The sequence below is a fragment of the Scomber japonicus genome, chromosome 9 (assembly GCF_027409825.1).
Source record: "Scomber japonicus isolate fScoJap1 chromosome 9, fScoJap1.pri, whole genome shotgun sequence".
Classification (NCBI taxonomy): domain Eukaryota; kingdom Metazoa; phylum Chordata; class Actinopteri; order Scombriformes; family Scombridae; genus Scomber; species Scomber japonicus.
This window is the reverse complement of record NC_070586.1, coordinates 33521352-33547259: the sequence shown is the minus strand read 5'-3', so window position 1 is coordinate 33547259 and position 25908 is coordinate 33521352. Positions and strand designations below refer to the sequence as shown.

Sequence of the window (25908 nt, the reverse complement as noted above, 5' to 3'; positions counted from 1 at the left end):
TGCTTTCCTTTTTATCTGTTGTTTGTGTATAGGTTGATCTGGGTGTCCAGCTTCTGCATACAATTACAAGAATAAAGAAAGTTGTTTTGCATTGACTGTAATCCTTCAGTCAACAGTGGACATTCAGTATAAGTATACAATAGGAATAGAATAAAATAAAATAAAATAAAATAGGTAGTACGGTGTTATATTGACCCAAACTGGATCCATTTCAGGAAACAGGAGATAAAGAGAGGCAGCTGTAATCAGTGTGAGAATGACAGTGATCAGTACTTTATTTTTGTCTTAAACAGCAACTGAAAGGACATATTTTATTATCAAGTACCTGTGGTAATGTGGAAACATGCTTTGTAACTACAATTCCCATGATTACCAATAGTCTAATGGCTGTATAACAGTCCCACATGAGATACGGCAGTGTAAAATATGAAGTCAGGTAGAGTCTTGACTGCAGCCATAAATTCACACTCGCTCCCACTTTCTGGAACTTGTCATTGTCAAAGTTGTTGAGAAATATGCTGACTATGAGCTTTTTTTCACCTTTTAAACAGGACCTCATTATTACTTTAAGTGTGTTGAGTGCTTAAGCAGTTCTTTGTGACAGTCGCTCAAAGCCACGTTCTTCCTAGCACTCATCTTTCTCTCTCTCTCTCTAAAGCTGATAGTCTTAATGTGTGCAGCAGCTATGATTAATTGCCAGTTTTACCGCTCGTAACGCTGCATGTAGAATGAACGAGTAACTTCTAATTTATGAGTTACCACGCTCGTCCATGTGTAGTGATCATTCTCTATTAAACAGGTCTGCGTCTTATTGCTGAAGGTCACTTTATTCTGAGAATTGAGGGACGTCCATTGCAGCAGTCTGTCTTCTTATTTTTCAAATGGATTATTATTATTATTATTTATTTAATCTTTCAGGACATTACATTATTTAAACGTCTTTTAATTTGTGTTGTTCTATCAGAGTGAATCCAGACTGATTAGCCAGAGTACTTTATAATTGTGCAGTTACAGTATAGTATAATATAGTATAGTATAGTGTAGTATATTTAGTCCATGTATGTGTTTATTGGTATCTTGAGTGCTTTGAGAAGAGTTTTGACTACTTAACACATTTAAAGCTACATTAATAGATTTTTGGCCACTAGGGGGCAGCAGAACAAGCTGTAAATACAACATTGACACATTTATATATTACAACAAGCTTATCAGCAAACAGTAGCATTCATTTGGTGTCATGTTTCTGTTGGTCTTGCAAATTCAAGTCCAGTGTTAACTTTTCTCTCCTTTTATCCTCTTCCTTTTTTATCTCCATTTGTTATTGTGAAGCAACCTTGGGTTTCATGAAAGGCGCTATACAAAATAAAGTTATTATTATTATTATTATTATTATTTTAGCTCAGTTTTAGTCACCAAGAACTGCTGAGAGGAATGTGAGGAATCTGTTTAGCTGCTAAATGCTCCATTATGTTCAAAAGCTAGTTGCCAACATTGTGTTGTCTGCTGCTCAGTGTTGTGTAGGTGGTGTAGAGTGAGATCATCAGAGTTCAGGAGTTTAATGAGTGCTGTGAAACTGAACTAAAACAGTAAAGTTTGTGGATTGTAAAATCAAGACAATGTACTCAAAGGTGCTAAAATGCTCTGCAGAGCTGAGGGGAATCACATAGTTGGGTTCACTGTACACTTTACATGTACTTCATTCATTGTTAATTTCATCAACAAATCTTGTTCTACACTTAGGTAGTCTTAGTGATAGATGAATGGGTGGTGTTAACACATTAAAAATGAAAAAGTGAACATCTGCACTCCGTCTTCACTCGGTCAATACATTTTAATAAATACAACGTTACATTTTTGTCACTGACCTTCATCCATCTAAATCAATCAGTCAATCTTTATTTTTTATAGTAGTATGGGAAAGGTTCCCTTTAACAAAAAGAAACCTCAAGCAGGCTTGAGGCTTGGTTGTTCTTTAGGTGTAAGGTACATGTGTCTATTACTAATATGAAAATATTGCTTAGCGTAGCTTTAAAGCAAGCAAATTGTGTTTTGGTTTATCTAAAGTCAGTTTGTCCTTGTAGCTAATAATCTTTATCATAGATTAATTATACAGTTATGAAATACGACTCTAGACTCTACATTGTGGAACCATTATTAATGTTTAACCAAATCTTGTTTTTCAGTGTTGGACACATTTGCCAGTCTTAAGTCAGGTCAGTTTAGATTGTCTAGTTATGGCTTTTATAACTCGACTCTTGTGAGTTGAACTGATGAGTTGACTTGCTGTCCAACCAATCATTCACTTCACATTGTTAGCTTATTAGCATATCTTGCAGCACGCTATCTTCATCTTTAATATGAAGATAGGAAGCTTTTATATGTGATAAAAATCAAAACTATGCAAACCATGATGAAAGTGTCAACCAACATGAATGTGGCTGATAGAAATACAGCAAAGAGACACCTGACTTTACTCTGTTGTAGCTGGAAATCAAAGCTTTGAAGCTCCATGTGGATACATATTAGACGAAACCAAAAATGTATCAAGCCTGATCCCTCAAAAAACTCATCTTCTGCCTCTTTTTTTTCATTTTGGATCCCCCTCTCACCAAAGACTGATTTCCTCTCTCTCATTGAATGGCCGTCCAGCGCCCAGTGAATAGTAATTCATCCAGCTGGCACGCAGGACACCCACAGAGGTCTGTCTAAGGAAAGGGTAGCCAAGGACATTCTGATTTGTGTCAATAACTTTCCAGCATAAAATCTCAGAAATGTAACACCAGGAAGAGTTTTATATTAACAATTTGTCCTTATTTAAATTTGACACTAGAGTAATGTATAGTAATGTATTAATTAACACTAATCTGTTATAACCTGATTACTTTTTCCATCTCCACCTGAGGGACACTCATTGGCTCCCAGGAGTTGCAGGTCAGAAGCAAAAGCTCTATCTAAGCTGCTGTATAATTTATAACTTGTTTAATACTGCTTAAATTAAAGTCTCTTTGTCATGAATTATACAAGGTCCTCCATCTCCTAAACTCAGTAATGACCCAGGGAGAGAGTGCTTTTTGAGTGCTTTAGGATTACAGGGCAGAGGGGGAACTTTTTCTTTGTATGTGTCTAACTCAGTCATGTTTTTATTGATAAGGTTCAAGGTCTTACAGAGTCAGGCCCCTGGCTATATTATGGTTTTGCTGGTACCCCTATGAGCCTCAATGCTGCCTCAGACAAGAATCTTCTAGTAGTGACTCCTGCCCATCTTCTTACCAAGGGGGATTTGGGCCTTTCCTGTCTGAAGCCCCTGCAGAACTCGCTGCTTGAGTATCTCTTCATCTTTAAAAAAAACACTTCTTAAGACTCACTTTTATACAAAGGCCTTTTTAGTTGTTTTTATGGTATGATGTTTCTATGTTTTACTTCATTTCATGGAAAGCACTTTGAAGCATAGTTTTGAAAAGTGCAATATAAATAAACCTGGCCTGACCGATACTGGATTTTAGGGGCACGTACCGATACCAATATTAGAGAACAAAAAGATTGATATATTGGCTGATAATGTTATGGACAGAATATATACATAAAAGCATTATTTTGTAACAATCCCTCAAATGTGGATATCAATTAGGCTACTTGTGACAAAGACCTGTAATGGAGACAGGAGATTTTAACCAAAAAACTGAGCAAAAAAACATGCATTTATTAAAGTTGAATTAAGAAAAAGCATAAAAACGTACATAAAATGCTGCTTGTATAACTTAATATAAAATAATAAAAAAAATATTGGTGCATTTTGGACAACATTTGCTGATAGCGATATATCTGTGGTCAATATCGGCCGATAATATTGGCTGACCAATATATTGGTTGGGCTCTATAAATAAAGTTATTATTATAATTGTTATCTTCAGTCAGTGCTGAAGATTAGAGGTTTTTGCTTTCCTTGTTCTTCATGGTGGTACAATGACTGTAGCCAATGTGTAACTAAATAAGCACATCCACCTAATGTGCTGGTGTACCCCCATTTTAAAACTCAAATCACTTAAACAACATGATTATTTATAAATCTGTTCCCGTGGCAGTCAGTTAAAACTAAGTCTGTGCAATTACAGTAGAATGGCCACAAGAGGGCGCGGGCGCTCTCGAGTCTAGCATCGTACACATAGACTATGATCGTACACGCAGGGAGTGTTGGGCACAGATGAAGTCAGAGGTTATGACAACCAGTGTGCCGCGAAAATATTGAACCGTCACTGATGTGTTGTATATGTATTTCTGCACAGGTATGTATTATTGGATGACAGAAATAATCAATAAGTTGTCTAAGACAGTGTTGTGATGTGAGAGAAAAGGGAAATATTGATGTATGTGGGCGGAAGTGTGTGTTTACTTTGAATGAAAGACCTACGACCAGCGCTAATGTTAGCGTGCTAGCTCTTAACGTCTGTGACCTTAAATAGCCGTCTCAGGTGATTTCTGTACAGTGCTAAGTGCTATGTTAAACTCTAGCAGCCTGTTAAGATATTTTTATGTGATTTCTATGCAGTGTTAAGCGCCAGTGTTAAACTCTAGCAGCTCGTCTGTTGACGTCATTTTGATATTATTTCTATTCAGTGTTAAAAACACAATACATTGGGTCAGTTAGACAGCCAAGTAAGACCTGGCTGTAGTGTTATGTTAGGCTGTAGGTGTCACTGCTTTATTAGGAAATGTGATGTCACATCCATTTATGTTATGTTGTGTTTTGTTAACTTGACATCCTTATGTGAATATGGGATATGAATGTTCTTTACAGTTTCAGATGCCATAGAAATGCTTTATACAGAAATGTTGTTTTATATAGCTGTTGTACATCAGGTGTTGTTTAATATGGGAAAGTCCAGTGACTGTGCATATGACCTAGTGAAAATATTAGTTCAGTGCCAATTATATGTAAGATTTCAGTATTTGAATGACAGAAGAATTCAGAGGTTATGCCAACAAGTGTGCCACGAAAATATTGAACTGTCACTGATGTGTATTTCTGCACAGGACCACAATAAATGTGTTGCACCTTGAAGACATCCTTCTTTTAAGAAGCTTAACTTATAGCTGAAAGCAAATTGGGATAGTGTTTGGCGTTGGTGTCAGTCATGACCTTTTAAAAAAAAAAAGTTATTTTCCCCCTTTCTTTTAAAGCTCTGCGCTCTGTTGCTGCAGCTCTGCCGACAGTTTAATGATGGAGAGAACAGTCTGGGGATGATCCGCCACAAGAGCTTCTCACGAGATAAATCCGAGGTGTCTGCGTGGGAGGCGCTGAATCACCCCCGAGTGAATATAGTAGCGCTCTAAATTAAATGAAGTAAGGAGGAGACAACACATTTAGTTATCATATTACTCTGGTTAAATGAGATCATTGCTCAGTGTAGGGAAATAGTCAGCAGTGTTAGGCAGACACCCGTAACAGCAAGGACAAGGATAAAAGGTTACATTGTTGTTTTTAGGCATGTGAGTCAGTTGATTGGTAAATGGATAAATCCTAATAGCATGAACCCTTTCTAACACACAGTCTTTCCTTCCTTTAGGATGAACTGTAATGACTTTGGTGATCCCTTAACTTTGAATTGAGCACCATCATCAAGTAAAAAATTCCAATTTCCCAACTATTTTCATTTAAATGACTAGAACAACTACTGATATTCAAGTCTGACTGATTTGTAGTTTGTGTTCAGTGCTAATTTTACCAAATATCATGCAAAGCTAAGATATTCAAGCTGGTAAACATTACTAGGGATGGCAATTGATTAGGGCTGAGCGATATGGACATAATCAAATATTGCAATATTTTTAAGCAAATAACTCAACATCAATATTTTGACAATATTGTAGGGATGACTATTTGTGCTTTCACAAAATATTTACACAATTCAATTTTTGATAAAAAATCATCAGTAATGTGGATATAATTACGAAGTGGATAAAGGCAGATAATAGAACTGTCTTTTAAGCTCAGAAAATAAAATGTTCACTGTAATGCAGCCTTTAACAGGAACAGGAAAAGACAACACTTATTCCATATCGCAAGCGATTTATTGCTCAGCCCTAGAATCAATAAGATTTTATTGATACCAATGCCATGATCTATTCTGCTTATTGGTCTGATCGATTCCTAATGAATTATTTGTGTGAAAAAAAGTTGCCTATACAGGTTTTCAGCTGTTTTATTATCTCCACTGGTCGTCAATTATGCTGATGAATACATGAAGCATAACTGGTAGATAAGATAAGATAAGATAAGTTAACTGCATTACTTAATGCAAAGCACAGCGAAGCAAAGCACACTTTTGACCACGCCTTATCGAGGTTCAAGATTTTTTATTGTCATATACAGTACACTGACTAACATAGCAGTCAATACATGAATCTACAATCATGCCATACTGAACATGAAGTAAGGAAAGGGCAATAGGTTCAAGGTAAAAAGAGCACCGATAATGAAACAGAATTATACATAAAATATAAATGCCAATAAATACAGACTATAATCCTGAGAGTGTACAGTACCCTGCAGCTTGTATTGCACTCCATATATTATAGTATTGCCCTTGATGTGGAAGCACATGGATGGAACAGCAGCTTAAAGATCGTGGATGAATAAAAGATTTTCAGTATGCGCAGTTTTATTGTCCGAGGACTGAAAGTTAACGAGGAGAATGATCGGTCATCAGGGTTTAAAGTATCTGTAGAGAATTCCTACTTCTTTCCCCTGCTGCTTCTTCCTCTCTGTACAGAGCGTGTGGGGCAGCTGAGACGAGAACAAAAGGGGAGAGAAGCTCTGTCATATCTGACCCATCAGTAATTCTGGCTTGTGGGCAGGGGTGAAAAAAGCTTTGAGACTTTGAACCAAAGAGGGAAATGAAACGCTAAGCACAAAGGCATCACCACGCAACACAAACCCTTACAAGAGTCTCCACTGGAGTTTATTACAAGAGATTTTTGTCAGGATTCGTTGGTGTAATGGACAATGAAGAAGAGAAAAAAAGGATCCAAGTTGAAAATGTAACTTTAAGCTTACAGTTGATATCAAAGTCAGTCTTCTTGTGTCTGGACAGAGTTCAGAGTCAGCGCTTTCTTTAGCCGCGAGGACACCTACCAAAAAGGCCGGTACGAGTCCGGCTCATCTATGTACTCGGGCGTTGGTCCAGCTTCCCGGCTTAACACCACTCCATAACGAATTACAATTGACCTTTCATAGCTGCAACATTTGCTGGACCCTCACCGCTTTGACCTCCCCTTTCATCTCTGTGTTCCACCTCCTCCCTCCTCAGCTTTGTGTTCTTCGGCTCCTCTCGTCCCATTTGCCGCCAGCTCGTCAAAGCCAAAGACCAACAGTAAAAAGTGTTGACTAGGTCTGAGAAGCGAGTCAGCTCTGTGCTCATTTGATCAACTTGAGGAGAACTGCATCGTTCCCCTCTATGACTCTTCTTTGCCGTCTTCTGTAATGAGTTCACAGCGTTACGCAGAGAGAGGCTGGCTGTACTGACATCGACAGCCAGCTGCCTAGACCAGATATTGATGATTGAATTGTGTAGAGAGAAACCCCCCTGCCCGCTGGTTTACGATTGGCCCCTTATCTAATTACACCAAGTGAAAATTAATATTTTTCTCAGTGTCTCATTTCTAAGAGAGTTGACCTCCTGCAATCACAGCGGTGTATATCTGACAGTAAAATCCATTAGCTTAATGAATTGATCACCAAGGAGAGGGACGTGTTAATTTGGTTGCTCTTTAGAGAGCTGTACTTCACACTCAGCAGGACCTCTGCTGCTGAGTGACAGACACACTCAGAGGCAAGCTGCTGCTGCTGCCAAAGGTTTGCACAGATTGGAAACTGCAGAAATAAGGAATCAAAATGCATCATTTTGATTCCTTATTTCAATCTGTACTAAGAATATTGCTGACAACAGCTTACTGTGATTGTTTTAACTGAACTTATTGGAAGCAGAAATGAAGGCAAGGTGAAGTTATTAAATAGATTTATTGCAAATATCTCTCATCTGACATCTCCAATTGAATACTCATTTGAAGAACAACTAAATAGCAGCTGTAAATCTTGTTTTTGGTGCAGTTTTCTGATGCAACCACCTTAGTCATGGATCTACCTTGTGATCCCATCTGCTGCTTCTTGGATGCATCTCTTTTTGTGGTTCTCTGATTTGTTACACTTGTTTAAGACATCCGAGGATGCTACTAATGCATATGCGCCTAGTCTATTTACAACAGAAGCCACTTCAAAGCTGTGTCAAGCTCCATAGAGCAGAATGAGCTGGGCAGGAAGTCAGACACAGAAACAGCATAGAACTTAGGGTCAACTTTCAAAATAAAACACCCCATGCAGACTCCCGATTGTATTTGAGCAATACATGATATAATAATAATTGCCATTATCTGGAAAATCGATTAATTGTAAAAGTAATTTTTCAACCAAAAAAACCAACATTCCTGATTCAGACTCAAATGTGAGAATTTGTTGCTTTTCTTTGTTCTACATTGTAGTGAATTTCATATTGTTGTGTTTGATGATGTCACCATGTACTCTAATATAATAATAATGTGATTCTTTCTTAACATCAAAAGATGAATCGAGAAAATAATCAGCAGATCCATCAATACTGAAAAGTTGCAGCCCCGGTCTATTGTGTATCTTTTTAAAGTAGGTCAACAGTCAGTCTGATCGAGCACCCCACTTTATGCCTGCATCTGCATGTGCAGTGTAGCTACAAGCTAACATGAATGAAAAAACGCCAGTTAAAGGTGTCACAGAGGAGGGAAGATAAAAGGCATAAAGCACTGACCCCAATAACCCACACTCACCTCACTATGAACAGGTTGGAGAGCTTAAGATAATCTGTTCTAATCTGTAATAACCTGTCAGACTTTGTTGTTTGGGTGTCACCTTGTTCCCAACTGATAGAAAGTATGGCTAAAAATATGAAAATTTGACCCAGTTTGTTTACAACAACAACAAACTTCTTTATTTTAACTGACTGTACACGCAGACAAAAGTAGGGGTCAGAGGTCAGATCTCTGACAATGGCTGCAGCTAAACGCTTCTCGCTCCGCAGCGTAATGACGCATTATTGAGACCTACGAGGGCAATCAACAAACTGTTCATTTCCTTTATCAGTTTGTTCCACATTGCAAGGGTCATGACAATCCAGCCTCCAACCGAGCAGAAAATACAAAACGCCACAATGACAGGACTGAATGAACCCTTCCTCCATCTGTGGAAAATAAAATCGGAGATAAGAGCTGTTTTATTTTTCCAGGCCGCTGTTGCTGCTGCTGCATCTCATCGTCCTGCCTGCTGATGTTGCCTCTGATGCTTCTTAACAGAATTTAGGGTGATTAATCATTCATTTTCAGCATCTGTGCACCCCTCGTGAAAAAACAGGCAGCGGCCCAACTCTGGCGCGAGCTGATAGAGCTCTCAGAGCTGCTCGTTTATGCTGTTTGTCCTGTACGATCTGAATAGGAGACAGCGCTGCTTTCACTGATTACACCACTGAGGAGGAGAGCGGCGTCACTGATTTATTTATACTTCTTTTTCTTCCGGAGTCCCTTTTTGTCTGCGCACACTTCAGCCTCTGACATGTTTTACCCTTGTTCCGTCAGTCTGGTCATGGCCTCCAGGGCTGCTGCGTAGCACAGAGAGCAGAGGGGGGCAGCAGCTTAGAGGCATCCTGCTGTAACTCACTGCCAAGGTCCTGGAGAGGTGATGCTTAATGCTGAAAGTGAGAAAAAAAGGTCAGCAACTGGAAGATTATATGGATTTAATGAATAATACACATTGATTGATCAATGAGACATGAAATCAGCTTCATACTGAGATTTTTAGCAGTGTGTCAAGGCAGATGTTAGCTTTAATATACTGTAGTTAATGTATAAAATATGGGCTTGCCCACATTAAACAGGAGTTAATTTCAAGGGTCAAACCAGCGATTTAGTGCTGCAGGACTTGCAAGAGAGACATTTTAATCAAGAATAGTCAAAATCTGTACTGCAGAGTCTGACCGCCTAGTGGAGTCAATCTCTAGAAAGGCTGGATACTCCATTTCCCATAATGCATCTGTAGAAACTTACATTCGATTCTTAGTAAAGCAATGTTTAAGTCAAGTCTGATGTTACCTTACATATAATAGAATGATCCTAGCCATTTTGTCCGTATTTCTGTACGTTTCCATAAAGTTTACGGATACGGACCAAACGGAGCAGTACCACTGGAAACCATGGGGGGGGCAGTGTTGCTGTCACTACTCGATACGTAGCCCTAGTGAGACACGAAGAAGAAATAACAATGGAGGAACTTTTTGGAGGAAAGGTTGTGTGAGTTGGTTAAAAACTTTAAACATATCGTTTTTGTCTTTTATGCAAGAGGAACATTATCAATATCTCCTCCACAGTCGCCATGTTTGTTTTTGAGTTTGTTGTTGTCGTAAACCTTTGACTCTGTGCTGCCCCCTGGTGGATGTATTGGCTAACATCCATGCCAACGTAAAGGACACATGAAAGTATGTGGGCAGTGACGGTGACCTCATTTGAAAAGGACATATACATTTTCGTACGTCCGTTGAGCATAAATGGGCCCTTAGCCTAAACTAGGATCACTCAAATGACATGAGGTGGAGTAGCACTACCCATGATAAAGAAACTGTAAAAAGGGGAATAACACTTGTTTGTTGTAGTTCAAATGTTTATAGTTTTGTGTCACTCAACAAACGACAGACAAGTAACACATTGTTCATTTGCACATACAACTCACACTGTAATGATACAATGCTGCTTGAAAAATAGAGTATTTACCTTGAGTATTAATATCTGCATGTGTCACAAAACGTATGTCCTATCACTGACAGCTGCACTGTGGCCTCAAAAGTTCAACATGAACTCTTTAAGACTTTAAAATGTTACTTTTTTCACTTATTTTCCATTTCCTCATAGACTATGCTGTAATATTCCTATGTATTATTCACCATACCTGTAGCTCCAGGCTAAAATCAACATGTTGTGAAGTGGCTCCAACCCACAGAACTCATCTTTAATTCACACATCATCAGGAAATGACGTGAGGAAAGTAGACGATTCACCTTCCAGCTTATAGCATCCAATATGCTAAACTTACTCCCAGTGTGTAGTTAATGTGAAAACTATGTAGGAGTCTAATCAGATGAAGAAGTGAAGAATAAATAGCATCAGCTTCTTTTTCGTCACCTTTTTCAGTGAAAATTCAACAAGTGGGAGAGAGTCCGCTTTCCTACTCACATGACCCGCTGCTCCTAATGAAGACGTGCCTGAGTAAATGAGGATGAGTTGAGCCTGACTGCTTCCAAATATGAAATGCGAGCTCTTAATGGAAGCCGGTCGTAATAGAAAGCGGAGACAGCTCAGCTGTGTCCGTGAAGGGTGAAAAAAAGGAAATAAAGCTTCTTTTTTTTGTCGTATGATTTGAATGAATTTGCAGGAAAAACTACTTATATATTCCTCCTCTTCAAATATAATTATGGCTGAAGTTTGAGTGGGATGTTTTGTTCATCACGGCATTAAATGTTTTGTTTTTTTGTGTCTCATTGCTCACAGAAGTTGCTCAGCATCTGTCTGTAACTCTCTCTCTTGTGGTGATGAAATATTGATTAACAGCAATGGAAGTGGAATGATTAGATGATTGTTTACTTGCTGTATTACATCTTGGCTGGTTTGTTTTAGCTCCCCGCAGAGCCGCACAGCAAATGACAACAAATATCAGATTGCTTTTTTTGTGTGAATAGTTAATGCACAAAACTTTTAAACTAAAGTATTTTTCTACCAATTGGTGATGAACTTCCTTTTGGGCCACTATTAAACCCACAATGCATAGTAGTGCTTTAAAGCTGAAATGATGAGATGATTAGTTGGTTGATTCCCGTGACAGCTGTTCGGCTTCAGGGAATACTGATCAGGATTTCTGGCATTTTATACATTGGACACTCAATAGAATATTAAGAAAATAACATTGGTTCCAGCCTTAAAATACTTCTCTGGCTGAATAATAGTACCCCAGGTACTTTTCGTGTGTAATTTGGTAAAGCTTTTTAAGTATCAGGAACAATAAACAGGATGGGAACATCTCCCATCAAACGATACCTGCAATCAATCCTTTTTGCACCCAGAGCTAGAAAATATGACTATTTGTATGGACTTGCTCACAGCCAATTAAGGCAAGCATTCTTCGATTTAATGTGACGTGTGATTGGCCCACTGCCACAGCAGCTACTACTCGTCTGTGGTGGTGAAGTCGTGGTGAATTTGAGTTAGCATGCTTAGCAGTTCAGCAGCCAAGATGCCACCTAAACACTCTAAAGTTTGACTACACTACACGCCTGTTACACTGGATACAAGCAAGTGTACTAAATGTGTAATAATGGGTATCGAATGAAGTACTCAGCTGCTATCGGTATCACTACTTGGATTGGTATCATCATATTTTAAACGATACCCAGTCCTTCTTTAAAGTCAATGATTGACACAGAATCTCTCCACATCATGGAGGATGGAGTCATAGTTAATATTCTACTTCAGTTGTGCAATCTCACACACATTTGTGTGATTATGTACACCAGGCATGTCCAAACTATTCTACAAAGGGCAACGTGCCTGCAGGTTTTTGTTCCAGCCAATTAAGAACACACGTTTCGACCAATCAACTTGTCTGAAGACTGAGATCAGTTGATTAAATGAGTCAAGTCTGGTTAGCTCCTGCTTGGTTGGAATAAAAACCTGCAGCCACATGAGCACTTAATGGAGTACTTTGGACTGATGTAGACCCAGATGATATGGAGTAAACCTGGGCTTCCTGGGCCAACCTTAATGAGGTCTGCTGTGTAAGGCTGAAATATTGTTTTCATGAAATATGTAGGGAAAAAAATGCAGTTTTTCCTTTCCATTTCAAACTCTTTCTAAACTCCACATCAGTAACCACATCTGCATCTGTTTTTTTCTCTTTCTCCAGATGAAGTCAACAGAAGTGGACCAAGGGCTTTTCACAGACAGCTACTGCAAAGTGTGCAGCGCTCAGCTCATCTCCGAGTCACAGAGAGTCGCTCATTATGAGGTGAAGACCCCACCCCCACCTCCTCACATTACACCACGCACACACACCACTCTGACACACCACACTCTTATGAAACTAATGAAAGGCTCGGGGGTCGCACCGTTTTTCCGCCTCTACCTCGGGAGACGCTCGGCTCGACCTATACATCTGAGCCCTGCAGCTTACACACTGTCAATAAACACACAACACCCACCTGAGTTTACCCACTTATTTTCTCATTTCACTTCAGAGCAGAACGACAATGGAACATCTAGTAATGACAGTGATGGAATTTTAATGTGCGTTATAATTACCACTTTGCTCGTCCTTGGAGTGGTGTACATGTATCATTTCTAAATATTAAAGGTGTTCTGAGTTGCTTTGCAGCACCAGTAGATCACTGCCATATTCATTATGACACATTAGTATAATTACAGTGAACAAGCACAGCCTTCACTTGTGTGGCGCCCTGCTCTCCTATGGTACGATGGGTTTTAACTCTCCAAATTGAAGAAATGTGTGAATAGAGGCAACAAACGTGGTTGCAAATGTATAAAGTAGTCAGTAGTTTTTACACCACAATAATCAAACTTTGTGTGTCTCATTGCCTTTTTTATTTTGTTGTAATAATCGGATATTCTGGGCGAAGCGTCCTCTCGTGGTGAGAAAAACCCATAAAAGTGCGCCCACTGGTGTAATGCTGTCAAACAGCGTTAGCATCGTTTCACCGTCGCCTCCCCTAGCTCGTGACTCTCATGTGTTATTAAGCATGATTCCTTCCTACTTTTTTCATATGCATTAAAAAAAAACACAAAAAAACCCCAAGTGGAAATGCAGAAAAATTCAAAAGAATCTTGGAAATATTGCAAAGAGGTGGAAAAGTTATAGTATATAGTATATAGATAAAAGCAAAATGCTGACAGTAGAATTTAAACAGACAAAATAATGACATCCACATTTAAGGTAGAGTGATGCCTCTTTCACTGAAGAGATGAAAAATGGTTAAAAAAACATTAGATATGTGTGAAGCAATTAGTTTACTGTTAATTACATCAAATAAATGCATGAAACCAATATAAAATCACATTTTCATGTTCTCTACCATCTGAAGTTGATTGGCGCTCTTTTAATTACATCTCTTGTTAAGCCCTCTTCTTCTTCTTCTGTATATCTGAATGCTCCAACTCCAATATTTATAGTAAGTGGATGAAAACAACACATTTTCTATAGCAGATTCTCTAGAAATAAATTGTGCAACATCTGGATGGAAACCCATAGCAGTTGTTGTTAGGCTGATAATGTAATAACGGCCAATAACGTAACAATTTCATTATAAATGAAGTAAAGCTGGTAATGTTGTGTTCTTTTTAACCAAGTTTAGTCATGTGCTTTGGTGTGTGAGCTTCATATTTGTATCTGTAGGTAGCCTGCTCATCTCCACTGCCCTGAGGTGTGTTTTCACTGTATATTTGTATACACACACACACACACACACACACACACACACACACACACACACACACACACCAATAAAGCTGAGATTTAGCTGGAGGCATAGTGAAGAGTGCAGCAGCCAGTTGTTTTCCTTCCTCCTGCCTGAGCCTTGTCAGGTTGTGGAACTCTCTTTGTCTGCAGATGCTGCCTCTCACTCACTGTCACTTTGAGTTATAGGACCAGCGAGTGTGACCGCAGGCCCCGCTGCTGTTGGACATCTGCAGTAACAGGAGTTGAAAGGACTCATATGAGACAGTGTAGTCCACTCTTAAGTATTTGCAAAAAGTGGCTGCCCCCCGTACTGAAAGCTGTTGTTCCCTCGGAAGCAAATAATTAGACACCTTGAGGTGGTTTTAGTATTTTCATTGATTTTTCTCTTGTTCCTAACACAGATCAGGAAGCTGTTAAGGTGAAATCTCTTCTCATCAAAGCAAAGGAAAGATTTATTAATGTTATCTGACAGCCTCTCTTTGTTCTTAGTTTGCTTCACTTTAGTTTGTTCAGTCAACTTTTTCTTCCTGCAACTCTTAATAAGTCAAACAGGGTTTCCTGCAGGGGCGAGGGGCTCGCCCCGGGAGCTGCAGAGTGCTATTTAAAGTAGTCTTAACTGTCCGCGTTGTTACAGGAGAGCTGCTTTGTTCTTCGGGGCGTCGCAGGAGACAGGAAGTGGCTGCTCCAATCCAAATCAAATATTCATCTTGTTATTGTGTGTTGAATGCTGAATACAGCACTTGGCCTGTTGCCTTCCTGGAGACAGGGGACGGGGGAGGGGGGGCATTTTTTGGATTCTGTTTTTAAGCGCAGTGGGGGTCTAATACATCATGACAAGTTTGGGTCATGGTGATGAGAGCTAGAACAAAAAAGCAAAACAGATGGGATAAAAGGAAGTGCAACTTTCTTTCATATATAGATGGTTGTTATGCACTTGAGAAGAGATCGTCTATAATTATTCCTTTTGTGCTGTGTTTGATTCACTCGATAAAGCAGGGACAATAAAATCAAATTGGCTTTGTTGAATATTAAGAATATGATTTAGATGATGTCTTTTAAAAAAAATCTTTTATTTTCTAAAAGACGTGCATCTCAGTCTGTAGCACTGTAGTAACAATAATAGAGTTCCTAAGCGAGAGAAGCTTTTTGGGGCTCTCTTTGTTCCATGAGTAAAAGGTTGCTTTCATTTTCTGCACAGACAGCGTGACAGCACTTCTCTGGTTTAAACGGCCTGGTTAAATCGTCAGTGCAAGAGGTGAACAACAGTGTAAGGAAAGATCTAGTTCTTTGTAAAGTCCAAAAGGTTACAAGGCTACAAGACTGCGTACATAAAAATATAAGGTGTGAATCGTCCAATTACCGAGCTTCAAATTCTCTCACATGTGCCGCTAGTGACGCGAGGAAGCTAAAGGTTGCGCTGTTGAGAAAAGTTTCAATCGATTCACTTTTGAATTTCAGGTCAATTCTGGATGATTTTGGCATTTGTAACACTGTACTTTGTTCAAAGCTGCAACATCAAAGAGTTGTTCATTTGCAACAGCTCTGATTCTACCGCATACTGCAGCAACGGCAGCTGATGCTCATGGGTATTGTACCCAGATAGCAAAATTCTTTTGGCCCATATCTGGCCCACACCTGACATGTTCATCCGGCCCACATACAGCATGGAATGATGGCACTTGGGCGGTCTGCTCATGTTTGCCAAAAGTGGGCCATAACCAAGCCATCACAATGCCAGATGTCAACCAAAAACACACCAAATAAACCAGTTCGGCCAAGACTGGCCCAAATATGTTTCAACAAAGGTGGGCCAAGTATGTTTCCTTATATGTGGGCCTCTTTAGGCTCACATCCGGATTAGTCATTGCCATACTTGCCATATTTCGGCCAAAGATGGGCCATATTCGTTTTGTGATATTTGGCCCATGTAGCATTTACTACATGGGCCAGTTTAGGTTCACGTCTGTTTTGTCCGGGCCAGAAGAATGCCTACAGTGCCGGATCATTGCCTCAAGTGGCCCACATTCGCATGCTATCTGGGTAGTGTTTAGAGCCATCTGAAGGATTTCTCTTGAATATATCACCTTTTAATAATGTGATTTTCAAATGATGACATGCTTTAGAAGTCTGTTACAGAAAATGTCACGATGTCAAATGTTTACATACAGTGAATGTTCATATATTCTATACATTTACAGAACTTAGCTCAGTTACAATCAGTTACAAAGTTAATTTAGAATTGTGTAACTGGAGTTTTATATGTTTCTTCATAAGAGGTAGGACTGTCATGATAACTACTTTTATTGGACGATATATTGTCTCAGAAATAATCACGATAAACGATATTATTGTCATTTGAAGATCATTTTATACCACCGATATAATGATAATTGAATATAATATAATATGATATAATAATATTGTGACAGGCCTAATAAGAGGTCTAACTGACAACTACGACGCTGTTGAGAAAAGAGAACTAAAAACATAAATAACATCACTCTGTACAATAACAAACTGCATCTTTCTTTGTCTCTTAATGACTTTTTGTTGGTAGATTTTCCAATTATTACTATTTTTGCACATACAGCAGTAGTGTATGTGTGACCTCAAACAATTAGGAAGTACAGAAATCTCAATAAAACAACGGTTAAAATAGCAATTAGGCGTTTACGTGGATATACGTTACAGTAATAACAGCGAGCCATGTACAGTACAGTGGAAGCTCATTTTTGGTAATTCATCGCGTCGAGACGACAAAAAAGCTGCATAATTCTTGGAGAGATGTCAGAGAGGGGAAGGGAAAGGAAAGGAAGGGAGGGGAGTGGGATGCAGGCAGGAGGAGGCTGTGACGGTCTGGTTTCTCTTCCCGCCTTTGAGAGCGCACATTGGGGAAACTAGGTCGTACAGTGCCGGTTTGTTTGTTTGAGTCACGCTGAGGCCTTTATGATGAGACTAAAGCTAGAGCTTCCCACACTGGGTGACAGGCATGATCAGAATCCTATCAACCAGCACTTGACATCACAAACACAAAGTCTCAAAGGATTTCACTTAATATTCCCATGTGAGTAGATGCACATATTATGACAGCATCAGTTATCTTGTGTGTTTTGAAGTGGGATATACTGCATGTGGTTTAGATGACCTCTATATGTGAATCTGTGCAGTATATCTTAATGAGTTTAAAAATGACATCACTGGAAAAAAAAAAAGAAGTGATATTGAAATCTTTCCTGAGTTTCCTTTGATCAGATGGAAAAGTTTCTAAAGCCTTTAGATTTACTCCACATCCTTGCTTAACTGAAACATATTTGACAGACAGGTCGTCTAACTCACACTAATACCTTGATCTCTGATCAAGTCAATGTCCCTTTGAGTTTTTTCGACATTGCTGTTAATTGAATTTTTAAACTCCCGGAGTTGAAGCGGTCCTCATGTGACAGAAAAGACTGAAGATGTAATTGATCTTTAAACCTCCTTTTCAAACACTTCAAAGCCAGCGCTCTTCTGTGGAGTGGATCAGAGCGGCCTCTGGTTCACAGTTCAAAGACTCGTGTGGCTCTTGTTAATTTATGCATCCGTCTCTTTGCATGTGTACTGGATTTGGTGCCGACGAAGCTTCCCTTGACAGGCTGCCCTGCCCTGCTGCAAGGCGACCTCAGGAGAGCTTTCTTTTTAAACTACTGCCTGCGACTTCATAGAGAAAATAGAGTGGGGAGTGACCAGCGAGGAGTCATTAAGCAAAGTGTGGGAGTAGTAATGTACGGGTGCTGCATGTGGAATTCTAAATATCGAGGAACCGTTGTCAGACAGATCTATTGCTCTTACAGCAGCTGACAATGGTACATATTTCAACTCAAAAGTGAATGCATAATATTTTATACCGATGTTCTGTTTCAAAGGTATTCCCACACAAAGTCAAGAAATACAGACTTCTCAGAATTTTAAATAAAAAGCCAAAGTATTGCAAAAAAGCTTTTTCACTTGGCTGAAGTGGAATTTTTTTATAAAGAAACAGGTTTTCAGACTAAACCTAGACCTTCTGTTGTCTGATTTCGCTTTCATTTCATGCTGCTACTTCATTGTTATGTGCCTCCATTCCAGAAACAACGTCAACAAAAGCGTCACGTACAGGGCTGTCTCTCGGCAATATGGTCTAAAGTCTTCAGTATACAGTAGTTTATTAAAAGTGGTGCCAACACACATAAACATACAGTTTATGCTTTCTGCAGACCACGAAAAAAAGTTTACATTAATTTGGAATCCACCTGTCATTAAGAGGCCATCTGTCAATACTAAGTCCAACATTCACTCGACTTTTAGCTCTGTTTTTGGTCTTCACCAGCTTCTCAGGGAAGTGTGTGGCTCTATAGCTGCTTAGTGCTGGACCGGTAGTCTAAAACAGGCTCATCACAGGATTTTTAACAGAAAACAAGATTAACGAGAGCTGTTAAAGTGAACCCAAACAGTAAAATAAAACACACACAAAAAAAGAGCGGAAACATGCGGAAACGTTCCATACAGTTGAGAGGAACTGCAAATGTGAGGTGATAAGTCTCTGTGGATTTTTCACTATAAGAGATCCTCACCCCACAGTCATTGCATCCATTATTAATACAGAAGTATTGATTAGCACAGCTTTAAAGGGCATCTACATTCAGAGTCCTCACACACCTGCTTTCCAATTATAGCAGAGTGAAAATCTTGAATCCAGGAAATGTCAAAATTGTACTTGAAAGGTTTCTAATGTACAACAAATCAAGACCGGTGGTAAGTCTGTGTCCGAGGGGGAAAGGGAGGTTATGTTATGCTCATGGCATTGATTCATAGATGGTGTACATATGGTGAAATGTTTTTTTTTAGCTGAATTTTCACTTTATTGAATCTTATTTTATTATTATTATCAGGTCTTATGTAATGTGGTTGCTGAGGTCATGTGTTTTTTAACCCTCACAGTAGCAGCAGGTTGTACCTAAAACAGAAAAGACTCACATGAGGTTAAACCAGTGGGAAGACTTTAAAAAGGGGTAAGCTGAAAAAGCCTTATTTTGGTTAATCAAGACTAATGATGAGTCTGTGTCCATAGGGGAAAGGGAGGTTCTGCTTGCTTCTGGTGTCAGAGACCTAGGCGTCGATTTATAGATTATGTACATAGGGCAGAATACTTTAGTTTTACTTTAGTTTTTGCTTAAGTCTCAAATTACCACTACAGAAGTACATTCTTACTTTTAGTATTATTATCAAATGGGTTTTATTTTTCCATCTTGTGTATGCTTGTATGTTTTTATGGACATTTTATGCCTTTTATTTGTTCTTTTTCCCATAAGCTTTATAGTTGAGTAAATTGAATGTTTAAATGCTAATAGAATCTGTTGAGGCCAGCAGCAGGATATATATCAGTGTCCAGGTAGAGAGTATTTAAAAGAGAGGCCAGAAATAGTGTGGTTTAGCTGCATGCACTAAACACACCACAGCAGACTACCTTCAGCACAGCGTCATCCATCTCCTGTGTATTGGATCCGCTTCAATCCCAATAATCTCATTTCCCAGTCAACTACCAGCCTGTCAACTGGTATTTTTCAATACATGAGAGCCATTTTGCAAAATGCCACCACAATACAAAAGCTGTAGTACTCACACCAGACTCACATTTTGTATTCTTAGTGCATTAAATCAGGATTCCCCTCACAGTACAGAGAAGCAGCAGTCGGCCAGGGTAATGATAGCGGCCTCGTTCAGCTGCACGTTGTAGTTTGGCTGACTCCTGTGCTCTTTGTCTACTTCATGTCTTCACTAATTGGTTTCCATTATCTTGGATACATTGCAAAATGAGTTCGCCTATCAACATTTTATGTGCTGTTTTGTTAGTCCCGCTGACCGTAAAGCAATTGTCTCGGTCGGCCTGTGAGAGGAAGAGAGGGAGTGCAGGAGTTCAGCAGATATACAGTGTAACCTTACAGAACATCATCAAATATAATGATGCTCAGTACCTTCTTAACTCTAATTACCCTGCTGTGGTTTGTAGGTTTAATGGCAGTCATGTTCACTTGTGTTTGCAATTGGATTATGGTGTTTGTTAATAGGTAATAGAAAACACTGACCTTTTTAGATTTTGACCTGGAGGAATATTGAAGACCCAAATGAGTACGCCACCAAAATAAAAGTTAAAATTACATCTGGAGTTGCATTTGCCATTATCAGACAATATCAAGACTTAAATAGTTATCCGGTAGCAGTTCAAAAGGTGAAGGAGTTCAAGTAACTCTGGGTCTTATTCCATGTGAGGGTAAAATGGAGCGTGAAATTGACAGGTGGATTGGTGCAGCATTAGCAGTGATGTGGGTGTTGTACTGGACTGTTGCGGTGAAGAAGAAGCTGTTCCTGAAGCCGAAAGCTCTCAATGTACAGTCAGTCTACATTCCAACTCTCACCTGCTGGTCACGAGCTTTGGGCAGTGACCGAAAGAATGAGATTGTGGATACAAGCAGCTGAAATGAGTTTCCTTCAGGATGTCTCTTGGGTGCTTCCCTCTAGAGGTGTTCCAGGCATGTCCAACTGGGAGGAGACTCCAGGGCAGACTCAGAACACACTAAAGGGGATTACATATCTCCCCTGGCCTGGGAAAGCCTTGGGGATCGCCCTGGGAGGAGCTGGTGAGCGTTGCCTAATCCCACTGAGACCCAGCCCTAAACAAGCAGCAGAAAATTGATGGATGGGTGGAGTTCACAAGATGGTTTAAGTGTGCTGTGCATGAATTTGAAAACACAATAATACAAGCTGTAGATGCACTCAGAATACATTGTGATGGGAGAATAACTGAATCAGATCACTTTGGGATCAAATCTCTGCCATTTTGACCACATTCTTGAGAAGAAATCCATGCAACAAAATGAAAGCTCACCCAACTCTACTTCTTCCTGCTGGTGTAAGCACAACAGTAGCATCATCTTCCCTGACATGTATCCTTTTGTTGACAATTTCACCACTCTCTCTCTCTCTCTCCTAGCTAATGTGCATATTGAGGTTCAATCACAGTGTGGTTAGAATCAAAGGCAATTGTCAGGCAGGAGTGCAAAGAGCCATAGATTGAATGTTATTATCCACTTAATATTCAAACACAAATGACATGTTCATGAAAGGTATGATTGCGGTTTAAAAATCCAGAAATCATTTTTACAATCAGTACAATTTTCTTCTACCAACTTTTTGAAAAGATTATTCAATTTTGCAGAAATATAGTGAACAAAAATCGAAGTCATATCTGTCAGACTTTGCTCAATTAACACAACAAGCAAATGAAAAATGAGCCGACTCATTTACCTGTCCTGTCCCTCTAGATGTTGAACCACTTTCTCACCATTTCCCTGGATGTTCTGTTAGCAGTATCCGCACATCCTGCCATCCAATCAGCCTGCTGAATATGTATGAGACTTTAGATGCGTTTCTGCACTTTCACTCCGGCGATAACATCTGCCCTCGAGGAAGTCTGAATGACCGTCTCATCACACCCACAGGCCCCCCCCCCCCCCCCCCCCAGTTTCCAACACTTGCACATTGTTTGTGTCATCCTGTCAGGCGTCCGTGTCATTCAGGGTGAGTGTTGCACCAGAACGTGCGCCTTCTGCACATTGAGCAAGCAGTTTAGAAATACAGTGTGAAAATGATGATGTTGCTGTCAGACGATGCTTGGTCACATTTCATCAGTTCATTTTTAGGGTAAAACTAAGGGTCATATATACTTAGAGTAGAGACTTGCAGACATACAGATTGACAGTTATAGTTATATGAAGAGTGAAGTATGAAGGTAGGCGGGACTGAGGAGTTGCAGCTCATTGGACACGGACCAGCAGCTGTGACTTTTATTGATTGTGTTCATTTGTAACTGTGGCATTTGTGACATTAGAAAGTCGCCATGCTGTTTAACCAGCAAAGGATATCTTAGAAACCTCACATCAGTCTAATATTACCTATTAGATCTTTGCAAGTAAAAACAAATTAATCCATATAGCATCAAGTTAGGAAGTACCATAAAAAAAACCCAATAAACCCATTGTTTCATCAGCCTTGTTGCATCGTTACTTTCAGTCCCATTTTAAAAGTAAACTGTCAATGTTTGCAGTAGTGTAACCTGTTTACCAGACTGACGTTGACATATCCCACTATACTGTCATAACACAATAGACTCACTGTCATTAATAAATATTGTCCCTAATCTCAGGCTCCACTGAGCTGCATGAACATCCACAAGCTGTATTTAACTCACTTGTTCACTAAAATACTGTTTACTGTTTGACTTAAGCTTTAAAGCAGTAATGTTCCATTAACAGACATGTAGGAGAGGATTTACATAGTTGACAGCTGACGTTTTAATGCTCTTATTCTCAATCTTACCCTATGATGCTATGAGTACAAAAGATAAACATTCCACATCACTAGAGCTGCAACGAACCAATATTTCCATAATCATTTAGCCTGTTGATTATTGTCTCAATCGATTAGTCGAAGGTGATGTCGTCAAATATCTTCTTTTGTCCACAACTCAAAGATCTTCATTTTACTGTCATACTGTAGATGAGTAAACAGACCAGTCTCTTCCAGTAATTCACATATATTGTGTTTATTTTCTGACCAATGTCTATGTCATACATTGTCCATTACATTTCATTATGCTTTTCACATAAAACAAAAAAATAAAAATAAAGCCCAACAAAGTCAAGAACTGTTTGCCTCCTTCCATCAGCAACACCTGTGATCAATAGCAAGAACTTAACCTCTGCCCAGTTGGGACTTCACCATGCACCCCCTAGTGTTTGCGAGGAACATTACATTTAACCCACATAAAATACATGGATCCTACATTTGGTGATTCATTTAATCAACTGATCGCTTCATCAACTAACCATTTCAGCTCTACACATCATGTCTACAGCTCTTCATAATGTTATTTTAACTTTTCAAATTGTCCAAGTGATGGCCAGCCAGTTTCTTTGCTTTGTCCTACCAGTTCCTGTTACCTCTTCTTGTCTAGTTTTCAGTGGGATGGTAGATAAATGTAGTCCATAATAACAAGATAGAACTCCATAACTAAATAACATTACTGGCAGACACACAATGCTTCTGAATGCAGGTCAAACTCAACAGGTCAAGCAGTATAAAAAGTGCTTCTGAAGAAGAAGAGACAGTTTGAGGACGCCGAGGATACAACATATGATTCCATAGATGTCTTTATCATTTAACATAGCAAAATAATTCTAGTAGCATCAGGAAATCACAGGAATTAGCACAGGAACATGGAACTTAAATGGTATCTTAGCACAAGAAATGCTTGTCAGGGATGTATTACATAGTTTCCATGGTAGGTTACTTTCTATCTAGTTTTGGCAACATATTTAGTTTGCTGATGAAATTTTCACTGCTGGAAGGAGCAGCAGACCTTAGTCTAATGTTGCTTAGCTACCACTGAGCACACTGTTTATTGACCCTGCTCATGCCAGCGTACTCTGGTTCTCTCTGACTCAAATACATCCCTCATTCACAACGGTTATTTGCTGTTCATTTTGAAGGCAGTTGTTTCATTTCTGCTGTCTGAAACATAAAAAAACACTTTTTCTAGAATGTTGATAAAAAATGGAGTAGATTCAAGCCTAAAAAGAAATGCATATACAGCCTTTAGACAGATATATAAAAGCCTGTGCTGGCATAATGTTGTGTTCTTGATATTGTGCTCATGTGAGAGATTATTTCTGCTTCCATAAGTAATTAAAATATTTGTTTACTTTTCCATTTTTCGAGCCACCATTGAAGCTGTTATTCATTCTGCTTATTATCACCTTTCTGTTGCAACACATTATTGCCTACAATAAAAAGTGAAAACATCTTTTCACACTAATAATCTGTGTAACATCTGATACTGAGCATCTGTATTTGCAACTGGAGAAATGCATGACAGTCATTGACAGACAGTCATTGGACACAGTTTTGTTCCTGCAGCATTAAAGAATACTTTCGTTTTCCAGTTCTATCACAATGATAACATTAAACTAAACATACCTTGAGCCAAACAGATAGAACCAAATGTGCTGCCATATGCAGTAGGCTAATAATGGAAACACACATACAGCATACTCTAAAATACCACTTTTTTGCAACATTTCTCAGCCTTCTGTTTTTCCCAGTGTGACCTCAAAAGTCCCTGTGAGTTAACATTTTATGAACCCTGTGCCTCTCCACCCTCCCCCCCAAATCGCAGGCCCATTTCATCTGCCCATCGGCCGACCACAGCATGTGAGCGTAGGAGAGCGTGTCAGCTATCGACGAGCTAATCTGCATTTTCCATGCCCGCTCTGTTTGACCTTTCCAAATATTGATTTGTGAAGGAGAGGATTAGTGGCGCAGTGGCTCAGTCGGTACTCGTGGCTGACCTCCGATTCAGATTACATCTCTCTACACAGCACAGATACACAGGAGCTTTTTAAAGCAGGGAAAGCTCTTTTTTTAAAGCTTTTTCTTCTTCTTAAATTTCAAGATGAAGCCTTGAAACTTAACTCATCTCATTTGTAAATAACCCAACTATCACATTCATCTGAATAAAGTAGAGCACATGCACTGATACATACATATAATGCCTTTTTAATAAATGGATGCAGCTTTTGACACTTCCTGAAGGGTAAAGTTGCAGTGTTAGTGATTTTGTTTCCCATGCAGCCCTGCTCGTGCCCTGGCCGCAGTCTGCCACAAGCAGAGGTGTTTTTTTTTTTCAGATAAAGAAAGAAACTCATTTCCATCATCCCTTCTTAATTACTTCTCACGGGTCATTAGCCCACCGAGGTCTCGTAATAGTCGCGGCAGGTCGGTCAGGGAGTTTTATAGACGCTCTTGTCCCGCGTCTTCGTGAGCGATGTCCACACCGTCGCCATCCATCACACTCTGTCATTTATTTTCACAGGCTCTGGAGTTAATGGGATGGAAATATTAACCATTCACTGCTGACACAAAAATGAAAATGTACATACCTGTAATGAGACTGAATCATCACAGTGCCCGCTCGTAATTGGAGAGGCTAAAATTAAAAAGAAGTGGCCTTCCAATGGGCCTTTTAGAACGTAATCAACAGTAAAGCTACTTATGAAAGTCCTTCTCATTAAATTAGAATGGAAAAAGAAAAAACGTGACCCCTCTTCAGGAATCTGTCTCAATGCTAATAACACACACACACAGATGCACACACATACAGGAAGAAGGTAATTAAAATGCTTCCAAACATGTTGGCACAAAGAAAAGTGGCCCACAGCTTTCTTGTGCAAGCAAAAAAAAAACTA

General features: G+C 39.3%; 1 protein-coding gene across 1 annotated transcript in view; it reads left to right on the top strand.

Moving 5' to 3' along the window:
* zmat4a (zinc finger, matrin-type 4a) overlaps nucleotides 1–25908 on the top strand; it is a 164689-nt gene that overhangs the window by 13181 nt on the left and 125600 nt on the right. Inside the window, exon 2 of the mRNA XM_053325597.1 lies at nucleotides 13025–13126. Within this exon, the coding sequence (XP_053181572.1) occupies nucleotides 13025–13126 (102 nt within the window). The remainder of the gene's footprint in view (nucleotides 1–13024; nucleotides 13127–25908) is intronic.